The sequence below is a fragment of the Pteropus alecto genome, unplaced genomic scaffold (genome assembly GCF_000325575.1).
Source record: "Pteropus alecto unplaced genomic scaffold, ASM32557v1 scaffold279, whole genome shotgun sequence".
In the NCBI taxonomy this organism is placed as follows: Eukaryota; Metazoa; Chordata; class Mammalia; order Chiroptera; family Pteropodidae; genus Pteropus; species Pteropus alecto.
The window spans coordinates 1,337,215-1,349,894 of record NW_006443262.1 but is presented as its reverse complement, the minus strand read 5'-3'; the positions used below and the strand labels follow the sequence as shown (position 1 = coordinate 1,349,894).

Genomic DNA, 12,680 nt, shown 5'->3' with positions numbered 1-12,680 from the left:
GAAGGAGGACTGGAAATGAGTTTGTCAGTTAAATGACTGGAGTTTTTCTGGATCTAAAATTCTGTTTGGTTACCCTTCTGTACAGGAAAATCTATAAGTGAAGGGGAAAAGATAGGAGATAGAAAATAATAATTTTTGCTTTCATTTATATTAAGAATATAGTTCATATGAATGGGCCAGGGACATTTATAAAATTAAGTGAAATTTAATTTAAAATATAATTTTTCCTCATTTTAAAAAATATTTTGTTATACCTTTTCTCCATATCTGCTGCATATTCTGTGCTTGTTTAGCCATCTCCTTCCCTGGACTCGACATAGAGGAAGTCTACACTTTCTTATCTCTGGGACCATACTTCAACTTTTTGAAAGCAGCTCTGTTATTTCATCTTAGCCTTCTCTAAGCTAAACTATATCTGGTTTTATATTAAAAAAAAAAATAGCTACTATTTTTCTGTGGCTCTACTTCTAAATCCCAAATTTAGTTTCAAGGATATTCTACCTAGTTTAGACAATAGTCACCCTAGTGTTAGAGATTTTATTAAATCCACTGTTAGATGTGGAAACTGAAATCCAAAGAGGTCTGGTAATTAACCCCAAGTTACAAGGGTCATTCAGTGGGTGAGTGAACTAAAATTTGAAACTTGTCTGCTAGCTTCCAAAACCTAGAGTGCTATTTCTACTCAGTAGCTATTTATCCAACCACTAACACATCATTCAACAGTTTGTTGCTTGTATCAGGCACTAGGAATACAAATGGGAATTAGATTGCCTCTCTTCAAGTTGCTCAGTTAGTGGGACAGAATAGACACAATTACAAATGACTTTAATGCCAGGAAGCTGATATTAAACCCTAACTCCTCAACTTATATACTATGTAAGTTGGGCAGTCTCTTTGTACTTCATTTTCCTCTGATATAAAGCAAGAGCAGTATTACTAATCTACTTCAAAGGGTTTTTTGAGGATCGAATGGGAGAACACATGTAAAGTATTTAGAAAGTCCTTGGCACATGAAAAGTACTTGGTAAGTAATAGCTTTAATTCTGCGTGCATAAAACGCTGTAAGATCACAGAAGAGACAAGTGACAGGGAATGGAGGAAAGCAAGGTATATAGGGAGGTGAGGGGATACTTCTTATGGGCAGTTACACGTGAGTTAAGTCATGAAGCGTTAGTGGTAACTGGTGAGTTAAGGGGTGGGAGTAAGGAGAAAAGCATTCTAAGCAGAGGAACCAACATGAGCAAGGGCAGGGAGATGAGAACTTCCTGCACTGAGTCTGCAAAAAATATCAGGAGTAAAAGCAAATGAAAGTTTGGCGAGGCCTAGATTGAGGAAAGTACTGTGCTTCATGTTGTAGGCTTTGAAATTGTTCCTCAATTCAGGATGTGGTTGTGAGGGTAGAAGTTATTCAACAGTTGGTTATTGGTTAAGTCTCTTCTGGATGACTTTTTAAGCTGTGCGAAGCTGTGTAGATCTGTGGGGGATGGGAAATGGCAAGCCTGATTAAGAGATTTTAACAGCCCAGATGAGAATAAGGAGGGCACTTATACCAGAATAGAGCAGGAATAGAGAGGATAGGAAGACTTAAGAAGCACTGAGGAGGTAATAGTGATATCAGCAGGATGTTGTGAGGAGAAGGAGTCAAGAATAACTCCTGATTTGGTTTGATGGAGGTAGCAAGACTAGAGACAGCTATGATGAGTTCAGTATTGAAAATACTGAGTGTTTGATATCTGCAGACATTTAATATATGAGTCTGAAGCTACAAAATACCTGGGATAATGATATGGATTGAACAGTCACCAGCATACAAGAGATTGCTCAGGCAGAGAGTAAGGAACGCAGGAAAAATATAGAGAGGACCCTACATGTGTATAACTGGTTTTACATTTGATGGAGGAGAATGTGCATTAACAATACAGCTCTCCTGTATTCCCCTGCTTAAACAAGTAATGACCTGGAGGAGAAAGAAAAGGAAAATATGGTATTATAAGATTTAAAAAAAATATTTTAAATAATGCAATTACAAAGTCTTCTTGAAGAATTGACAACCTTAAGAATTGTAGTGAGAGTATGTTTACCTGAGTCAAACATGTATCTGTCATAAGTTTTTTCTTTCAAATATGTGCTTTTTCAATTTTTTGAAATTATTTTCTTTTAGGCTAAGGTTTCACACTCTTACCATAATGGCAGAAATTCATCAGAAACTTTTGTAGAAATACATCTTAATTCACCCAAGTGAGATCTGTAGATACTAGGCATTTTTGATGGCACAGGCGTGGGAAGAATATTTACTTTGGAGTCAGATCTGGATTTCAAGTATGAATCTATTACTTATTGTCTGTGGACACTTGACCAATTAGTACCCTCTTTGAGCCTTAATTTCCTCAGCTGTAAAAGGGGTAATAACGTCCACTTCACAACTTATTCTAAAGATCAAGGTGAAAGATATCCACCACATAACGGGGCTCCATAATTGGTTGCCGTACTAACATTAGCACCACAGTTATTATCTCTTTTTCAGAAATTGGACTTTAACTGAGGATAAACTTGCATTAGAAGTCAGTAGATGATGATGACTGTGATGCTGATAGGACATAATGGCATATGCTTTACTGGGTGCCTGCCAGGCACTGTTTGAACACTTTCCATCTATTAACTGATTTGATCCAGCACTGAGAGGCAGGCGCCAGGGGTCATGCCTGAAGCCGAGGCTCCGATGTTAAGAAACTTGCCCAAGATGACACAGTTTGAAAGTGATTGAACTAGAGTTACAGTTTGTTAACAATTTATTTTTATAATCCCCAAAATGAAGCCCTGATCATAGACTTCTTGTGTCAGTAGTTGGATGTTCCAAAATATGTGTAGAATATATGTCAATTTGTGTGATTAACAAGATATTCCAACATTAGCTGATACATTTTTAAATTGTTTTTTGTGCTCCATTAACAGCAGGGTGTTCTAAACAGTGTCTCTCTAATTTCAGCTTGTGAGGTCGAAGCTGGGAAAGTGTACCAGGTGTCCTCAAAGGAGCACATTCAACCTTTCAAAGAAAACATGGAACAATTTATCATTCAAGGTAAATTCTCAAGAGACATTTTGCGTTTCCCTCCCTTTTCAGCAGAAAGGTAGAAGGTGTTTTTTGAAAAACATACACATTGGTTCAAAAGGGATTATTTTGACATCAGAAAAAAACAAACTTTGTTTAATCATGAGTCACATAGTTATGAAAGACTAGCAATTTGCTAAACATGCTATTTTGTCAATAATGCTCATTATTATTGTTTTTTATAATGACAGTAAATACAATAGATACTGGTTAAAATAACTCATAAAGACTTTAAAATTTGTATGCTTTTTGTGATAGAAATTTAGATATCCTAAGTTGTCAAAACATTATATCTAAAAACAAAGTATATTGATGTTTTTCAGATCTTCAAAACATTTATGCTGTTTTTTTATAGGATGTATAAATTCTTCTGGATACTTAGCACCTTTTTTTTTCCAAGGAACTTAAAAACTTTTTTTTTATTTGTTCATGGGAAGGAAGGAGCCCTTAATTCTATGACTCATTAAAAAAGGTTGAACAATTTGCTGAATTTCTAAAATGTTGGCAAGTGTCACCCATATTGTTTAAATAACATGCGATTTATGATGTAATCTGAATCTGTATTTTGTAAACCAGGCACTGAAATTTTCTTTATGACTATATCTTAGTCATTTTTTGAGTGAATAGCAAAATTATGATTTGTAATCCAGGTGGAATTTAGATATTGTGCTTACAAATCACACATGATCATTCATTTCTGATATCTTTGGTGATCATTTATGAGGGTTCGAAGGGTGGGTAGAGACTCTCAGACTTTGTCTAGTATTTCACTTGAATGGAAGACACAATTGTCCAGTAATACTAAGTGGTGCAGTATCTATTCAGATGTTTATGATCTTCCAGGAAAATCTTTTAATCCCCTTATTATGAAATTCAGATATTAGCAGTTCTCCCTTTGAAACTGTAAGTCTTGTGAGGATAATAACCTATGTGTTGTTATAGGTACAAAATACTCACCTTTTTGCCATTAGGTTAAACAGTCCCAGTGATATGAGCCTTTTTCCATGGTCCCTTCAGCACTTTCAGTTACTTTTTATTCCTTCTCCGGTCCTATTCAGATGCTCTATGATTACACACTCATTGAACAAAAGTTTTTGAAAACCTACTTTTTTCCGAAATATTCTCCTGGGTACTGAGTTATAACAGGGAATAAGAAAATATATGTCTTAATTGATCTTACATTCTAAATTATCTGGAAGAGAGATGATGACAACAGCAAATCCTTTAGAAAAACTTATATGGATCAAATATGTCAAAATGTGGAAGAAAAAAAGTCCAGTTTTAAACATGGTTGCTCATGAATCTGTATCAATAACATATAGTGAAAACTGTGGAATTCAAAATAATGTTTCTCTTAAGATAACTTTTTGAATGTAGCCAATTTTTGTCCCATATTCTAGTTATCAGGACAAAATTCTAAAATTAAATTTATAGACGAAAATAACGCATGTCACTTTCGTAGAAATAACGTATGCCAGATTTTTGCTTATAATTAGGTTTTTCTCAATAATAAGATAGTATTTTTACATTAACCTCTGAACTCAGATTACTTTACATCAGTATATTCATGTTTTTATATATCCCATAAAAGTCTTTTTTAATGTGTCATGTTTTTAAAATCTAAAATCTCTCTCAAACAATTCAAGAGACTATTTCCAGTACTGGCCAAAATTTTTATTGCATTAATAATAAAAATATCTCTTATCCTTGTAATTCAGCTATCACGTGGTTTACCAACCACACTCTGCTCTACAATCCACTGAGCCACCCACTTTTTCACTTTCTGTCTTCTTAATTATACTCAAGCCAAGATTTCATGGTCTCTGTTAAATATTTCTTCCTTGCAAATGTCCCTCACCTCTGCTCTAAAATAGGCAGATTTTGAGAATTAAGTTCCACTGCCGTAAGGCATTCCTCGTTTGTAATAATGTTAGCTATGTACCATCATTGTAAGAATTGAGAATATAATGTTAATAGATAATGTTCTCAAAATATGTTCTGACCTCCACTTAGCTTTATATTCTTTATAACTCTTAACGGCTCTTTGCAGTTGTGTTATTTATTTGTCCCTCAACAATGTAAGCTCCACGAGGAGAACAGCTTTGCTTTGCTTCTTCCTGTATCCTCGTACCCAGAACAATGCCCGGCACATAGCACACCCTGTCCTGCTCACCAGGAAAAGCCCACGACCTTCATTAAGCATACATCTTTCTTCCCTGTCTCTATATTTGCATCAAAGTAGCTCATTTGTGTGTTGGGGGGGTGGCGGTGTCCCTTACGACACTGGCTTGTGTCACCTTAAAGTCATGATCAGAAACCTGCTGTCGGAACTCATTTCAACTCAGCAATGTTATGCTTTCCCTTGCAATTTTAGTTTTTTAAATTTCTGGTATTTGTTCCTATCTTCTCTCAAACCTCCACAATCTTCCTGTTCCCCTTACACATGACCATAATGATAACCATGTTCCGTGGTGAGCAGACAAGACACAGTTATACAGAAATTTCCAAAGCCACCCACCATGGTGCCTACAAACCTGACTGAAGAACTGAAGCTTCATCCCAACGTCTTGGGGGACAGAGGCTTAAAGTTTGAAGAGCAATTACACTGGCATCTATGTGGAAGGGCTAAGGGTGGCAGGTCGAACCCGGAGGCGGGAGACCACTTGTGAAATCGTTATGGTGTATTGCTAGAGAAGCGAGGCCCTGTTGTAAGGACGTAATGGTGGTGCTGAGGGGAGTGTAGATCGGAGGGATAATAATAATGTAGAACAAAAGTTTCTTGGTGATCAGATGGGCATCAAGGTGATGGATAGATGTCCAGATTTCAGGTTTGATTGACTTGGGTAAGTGGTGGTGCTAACCACTGGGGTAGAGAATGTAAATAGGGGGAAAGATTTGAGTCGGTGTATACACAGGTGGATGTTCCCAGTGAGCAGGTGGAGACATGCATTAGACATGGAACAGAGGTCTAAGATGGAGGATTGTACATCTTATAAGCAACATGATTATTGAGTCGAAGTGGTCGTCTAGACAGATAAGAAAAATAGACCCAGGGATGGAATTCTAGAGGAGAATAACATTTACAGAATGGACAGAGGAAGAGAAACCCCCATAGGTGTTAGTAGTTAGATAGGTAGTAAAAAAATGAGAGAGGCAGTTGTAATAGAAGCAGAGTTAGGAAGAATTTCAGAAAGGAAGCAATGGTCATAGTGGTACTTGTCACTGGATGGAATGTCTTTTTTTGGATTGCCATGTGCAAAAATCGATTTTCTGAGCTTTTAACATTTAAGAAAAGTGAGGAAGTAGAAGAGCACAATTCTGCCACAACTATAACTGATGCATAAGTGTTTGACTTAACTGTTTAATCAAAGTCACTGTAATTTAGCTTATCTCTAATTTTTGCCAAGATATGTGATGATTTTATTTTTGTGCATGTATCATGAAGAAAACTAATTGGTTATCTCCTGATGGTGATTGAGCATTTATTTGTAGTTTTCATTAAATTTTGTTTTGTGCCTCTTTTTTTTTAAGTAGCAGAAGTAAGAAAGATGAGATAAACGAGATCACCAGGGGACTCCCTGCATTGCTAATATTTTCTCAGAACTCAGCACACTCTTTACTTTTTATTCTTCCTGATTCTTTTTGAACCTAAGTTATATTTTGGACAAAGTGTCCATATGAAAATCACATTGCTGACCTTAGATATAGCGGATTGCCTTTGTGTGTGTGTCCACATGTGTGAGGTTGGTGGGAAAGAAAGAGAAGCCTAGCTCTCTGGCGTTGGCCTGCACAGCCTTTTTACTCATGCCATACATTTTGATAAGGGTCTAATTTAAAACTTAAGCTAAACTTTTTTGTTGTTGAATGGCAATTTAAAAACAAAAACAAACAAACAAAGAAAACGTATTTTCTCTTCATGCTAGTAAATGAAATAAAGTCTTTATTGTGATTTTACAAATAAGAAATGGCTAATAAGGTTTTCATTAGCCTCACTCTCCATTTCCTTGCCTCGTCTTTTCCCAAACATTTCTTTCTTAAGTGAAGCATAGTAAACTATAGTTGAACTAGAGGAATAGATCCAAGATGAAAATGCATAAATCTGTAATCACATTCGTATAATAAAAGGGTGTTGAAACCTCAACTCTTAAATAAACAACCTTTAGTTTTGGTAACTCCATGCTTGAGAATGAAGGGCTGGTGAAAGCAGTGGATATTAACTGTACCAGGGACCGAGGATTTTGCTAGAACATCTTCTATCAGAAACAGTGCCCGTTGGTGTGCTGTAATCAGTGCTCCATATTCAAGAATGAGCATTTTTGGTATGTTATGTTTTCTTTTTCTGAAAATATAATGAGAACTTTTTTCAGTGATTTTAAAAATGTAAGGTGAATTTGTTTTGTGAAGTACTCTTATATTGACTTTAAAATTGAAAATGAAACAATTGTCTTTTAAGCAAACAACGTTCACTTGTTATTGGTATGATAACAATAATAATATGGTTGGTTAAGAGTTAACCAGAGCTCGTTTATACTCCACATTATTTTAGTCATAACTCTTTGGGACAGTCTGAACAGCCATCACTGTCACATTTTACAATAAGGAAACAAAGACTCAGAGGGTTCGATACTTGACTAAAATCACGTAATAGATGACAAAGTCGTGCTGGAATCAAGACCTTTAGTAAGAGGCTGGAGCTGTAATAGGAACTCAGGTAGTGAAAAAGGCAGTTGCGTAAGATGATTGAAACCATAATGTAGGTGAAACCCATGTAAGATATTCAATTAAACTCAAGTCACCAATACAAGAACTGGAAAACAGGAACACTTTTTGAATTCGTGCAGTGTGCATGCTGACACCATGCACCAGACAGACAAAGCTCTTTCTCTTGACACAGTGATAAATGATGATTTCATTTTGGTTTCCATTGTATGCTTCCGGTCACCCTTAACATGTGGGAAGCATATATTTGAAGCGATTCTTCTGAAAAGAATAGGCTTTGTCACCACTTCTCTTTGAGGGTAAGATTTCCAGCAGCCATGGTCATTCATTCTGTAACTGTCGATGAAAAATGAGCAAAGAGCCTCTGAGGAGTAGCTGGAATCTATTACATACGTGAGGGTCGCTGACAACTGCCTCCGTAATGTGCTCCATGCTGTATCCTCAGCCCCCAGTACCAATAGGCTCCAAATAAATATTTATTTCATAGATGAATAAATGAAGGGATGACTGTCAGTTCAACTCAAGCCCCTCAGATCCTCCGCCCGTGCTATGTTCCCTGTCATCGTGACATCACCAGTGTGGTTGCCTAAGACAGGGCCTTTGGCCTCATTGTTTATTTTTTAATGAATGAGTGAAAGAAATAATATTTAATTAATACATCTATTATAAAATTCAAGTATATAATGGGTTGTAAGTCTTCTTACAATTACTTTCCTCTATTTTAACCAATGTTATGTTTCATTTTTATCCTTCCAGAGAAAATTTGTGCATAGAAGCATATTTATATGCATATATCCATTTGTATTTATATATATTTTGCTGGTGAATACATACTCTACATATCGTTTTTGCTACGTTTTCATTTGTATTATGAAATATTTTATAATGTTTCATATTTTTATAAGTATACAACATATCATATATTATAAAACACAAAAATAACATAATTATATATACAACATAAATTTATATATATACAACATATAATTTTGCATGTTTTATATTTTATGTATAATAGAAAAATAAACATATTCTGTTATTCTTTATACTCTCCCTGTTTGTTGTAATTATGTTCTATGAAGTTGCCACAAACATTGAATCAGTGAATATTGTATCTTTGCTCGTAGGAGCAAATACAAGGTTAGGTTTCTTCAAGCCTCTGGTTATGTTTTGGTCTTGTTTTCATAATTTGATCAGTATGCTTCCTTGTTTTATGTACGTTAATGCTTGAAGATACCTTATTTAATTAATGTACATTGTTAATTCATTAACATTAAACTCACAGTCAGCAGCGCTGTAATTCACACCTGGACAAAGCGTATCTCACACATGCGTCTTCTCCCTGAAGCCTTCCTGTGTGTGCGAACCGCAGACAGCCCTGCAGCACTATGCTGGGGGCCATTTTAGAAATTTTTTAAAAAGCACAAACATGCTAAAAAGATGTGACACAATAGACTGTGAAAAGTACACTTATTTACAGTATGAGAGTTGAAACAAGAAGTTAGAGCCTTGCCTTATTTAACATCAGCTGAGAATGACGATTCGTCAGGCACTCACATTTTACACTGTTTCTCACGTTTGTGATGACTGCAAAAGCACCGTAAGTATTGATTTTGGAATTAAAATAAATGTTAATGAGTAGGCAAATTTAAAAATACAGAATCTTTGAATAATGAGGATCAAATGTATACTCGAAAGGCATATATATGTTATATATAACATAAATAAGGTTATATATGTATGCACATATTACAACTGAAATGAGATCTAAAGAATTATAATGAAATGAGCCATAGAGACCCTGTGCAAGGAATAAAACTTGATCAGTATGTTCAACCCTTCTGTTTATCCTTCCCCCATCTTAGGCCTGTGTTCTTCAGACATGACCACTAATCTGCATTTCGATTTTATCCTTTTCACACTTTCTCTCTTCTTTAAAAAAATTTTATTTCACTCACATGTTATCCCCTCAACTCTTTGGCAACTGTCAGCTTATTCTCTATATCTATGGATCTGTTTGTTTTGTTTTTTCATTTGTTTTGTTTTGTTTTAGATTTCGCACATAAGTGAGAGCATATGGTTTTTATCTTTCTATGTCTGACTTATTTCCCTTAAGGTAATACACTGTAGGTCCTCCATGTAGTCACAAATGGCAAGATTTTATTCTTTTTAATTGCTGAGTAATATTCCATCACACACACACACACACACACACACACACACACACACACACACACACCTTCTTTATCTGTTAATCTATAGATGGACACCTAAGTTCCTTCCTTATCTTGGCTATTGTAAATAATGCTACAATAAACACAGAACTGCATATATCTTTTCAAATTTGTGGGGCTTTTAAATTAAATTTATTGGGGTGACCCTGGTTAATAAAATTATATAGGTTTCAAGTGTACAATTTGATATTACATCATCTGTGTGTTGCATGTCTATTTACCACCTAAACTTAAATCTCCTTCCATCACATATATTTGACCCCCTTTACTGTTATGGACCCCCATTTTCCCTCTAGTAACCACTAAACTGTTGTCTGTGCCTACGAGTTTTTGTTTGTTTGTCTTGTTTATTTGTTGCTTTCAGTTTTATATCCCACTTTATATCATACAAGTGAAATCATATGGTTCTCAACTTTTTCTGCCTGAGTTATTTTGTGTAGCACGATAATCTCGATATCCATGCATTTTGTAGCAAATGGCAGTATTTCATCTTTTCTTATGGCTGAGTAATATTCCATCGTATATGTGTACCAGAGCTTTCTTGAAGGACACTTCAGTTGTTTCCATGGCTTGGCCACTATGAATAATGCTGCAGTGAACATCCAGGTGCATGTGTCTTTACAGATAAATGTTTTCAAATTTTGGGGGTCGATATCCAGAAGAGGAATTGATGGGCCATATGGTAATTCTATTAAATTTTTGAGGAACCACCATACGTTTTCTTCTGATAAATAACCAGAACTGAAGTTTCTCGGTTGTATGGCAGCTCTTATTTTCTTTTGGGGGGAAGCACCGTACTGTTTTTCATAGTGGTTGCACCAGTTTGCATCCCACCCACAACGTAGGAGGGTTTCGTTTTCTCCACATCTTCACTGCTACCTGTTATTTGTTAATTTTGTGAGAAACCATTCTGACAGATGTGAGATGATATCTCATTGTGATTTTAATTTGCATTTTCCTGATTACTTATGAGAAGTGACACATGTTCATATGTTTATAGTTATTTCCTCTTCCATGAATTACCTTTTTGAGAGTCTTGACTGTTTTGGTTGATTTGTCTATCTTTTACTTACTGACATATTAGGAATTCTTTATATATTCAGGATATCGAAACAGTTAAATTATTACAATCACTTTTCTCATTTTGAACCTTGTCTTTTCACTTTTCTTTTACTAACAAGCGATGAACAGAAGTTCAATATTTCTATGTAGTAATTTTTATCAACCTTTTTCTTTTCTTTTTTTAAAGGTTTTTTTATTAAAATATGGCTAACGTACAATATTATATTAGTTTCAGATGTACACCATAGTTACTCTACATTTATATACCTAAGTGATCACCATAATAAGTCCAGCAACCATCTGATACTATACGTGCTATGACAATATTGTTGACCATATTCCCTATGCCGTATATTATATCCCCATAACATTTGTTTTATACCTGGAAATTTTAACCTCTTATTCTTCTTCACCTCCCCCCGCCTAAAAACTTTTTCAATTACAATTGATATTTAATATTATTTTATATCAGTTTTACGTGTATATCACAGTGGCTAGACACTTATATAATTTATGAAGTGATCCCTGTACTAGTCTTGTACCCACCTGGCACTGTACATAGTTATGATCATATTATTGACTATATTTCCTATACTTGACTTGACATCCCCATGAATATTTTGTAGCTACCAATTTGTACTTCTTAACCCTTTCCCCTTTTTCAACCCACTCCCTAACCCACCTCCCATCTGGCAACCATCAACTTGTTCCCAGCATCTTTGAGTCTGTTTCTGTTTTGTTTGTTTGTTTACATCAAACTAAAAGTTTGTGCACAGCGTAGGAAACCATCAACAGAACAGAAAGACAACATACAGAGTGAGAGAAGCTATTTGCCAGTGATTCATACAATAAGGTGTTAATATCCAAAAATCTATAAAGAACTCATGTAATTTAACAACAAAAAAAACTAACAATCCAATTTAAAAAATGGGCAGAGGACCTGGCTAGTTATTTCTCCAAAGAAGACATACAGATGGCCAATAGACATATAAAAAGATACTCAACGTCACTAATCATCAGAGAAATGTAAATTAAAACCACAATGAGATATCATCTCGCACCTGTCAGAATGGCATCTTCAATAAATCAACAAACAACAACTGTTGGTGATGATGTGGAAAAAAGGGAACCCTCCTACACTGTTGGTAGGATTGCAAATTTGTGCAGCCACTGTGGACAACAATATGGAGGTTCCTCAAAAACTTAAAAATAAAACTAGCTTTTGACCCAGCAATTCCACTCCTGGATATTTATTCGAAGAAATTCAAAACACTAATTTGAAAAGATATGTGCATCCTCCATGTTTATGGCAGCATTATTTATAATAGCCAAGATATGGAAGCCACCTAAATGCCCATCAATAGATGATTGGATAAAGAAATTATGGTACATTTATACAATGGAATGTTACTCGGCCATAAAAAAGAATGAAATCTTACCACTTGTGATAACATAGATGGACCTGGAAGGTCTTATACTAAGTGAAATAAATCAAACAGAAAGACAAGTGTCAACCTTTTTCTTTATGGTAGTATTATTTGCCTTTGAAGAAATCT

The 12,680-nt window shown here is 35.3% G+C and overlaps 1 protein-coding gene across 1 annotated transcript in view; it reads left to right on the top strand.

The window, feature by feature from the left end:
• The window catches only part of FMN2 (formin 2), a 259,754-nt gene that overhangs the window by 148,152 nt on the left and 98,922 nt on the right, over positions 1–12,680 (top strand). Inside the window, exon 11 of the mRNA XM_006924128.3 lies at positions 2,987–3,079. Within this exon, the coding sequence (XP_006924190.1) occupies positions 2,987–3,079 (93 nt within the window). The remainder of the gene's footprint in view (positions 1–2,986; positions 3,080–12,680) is intronic.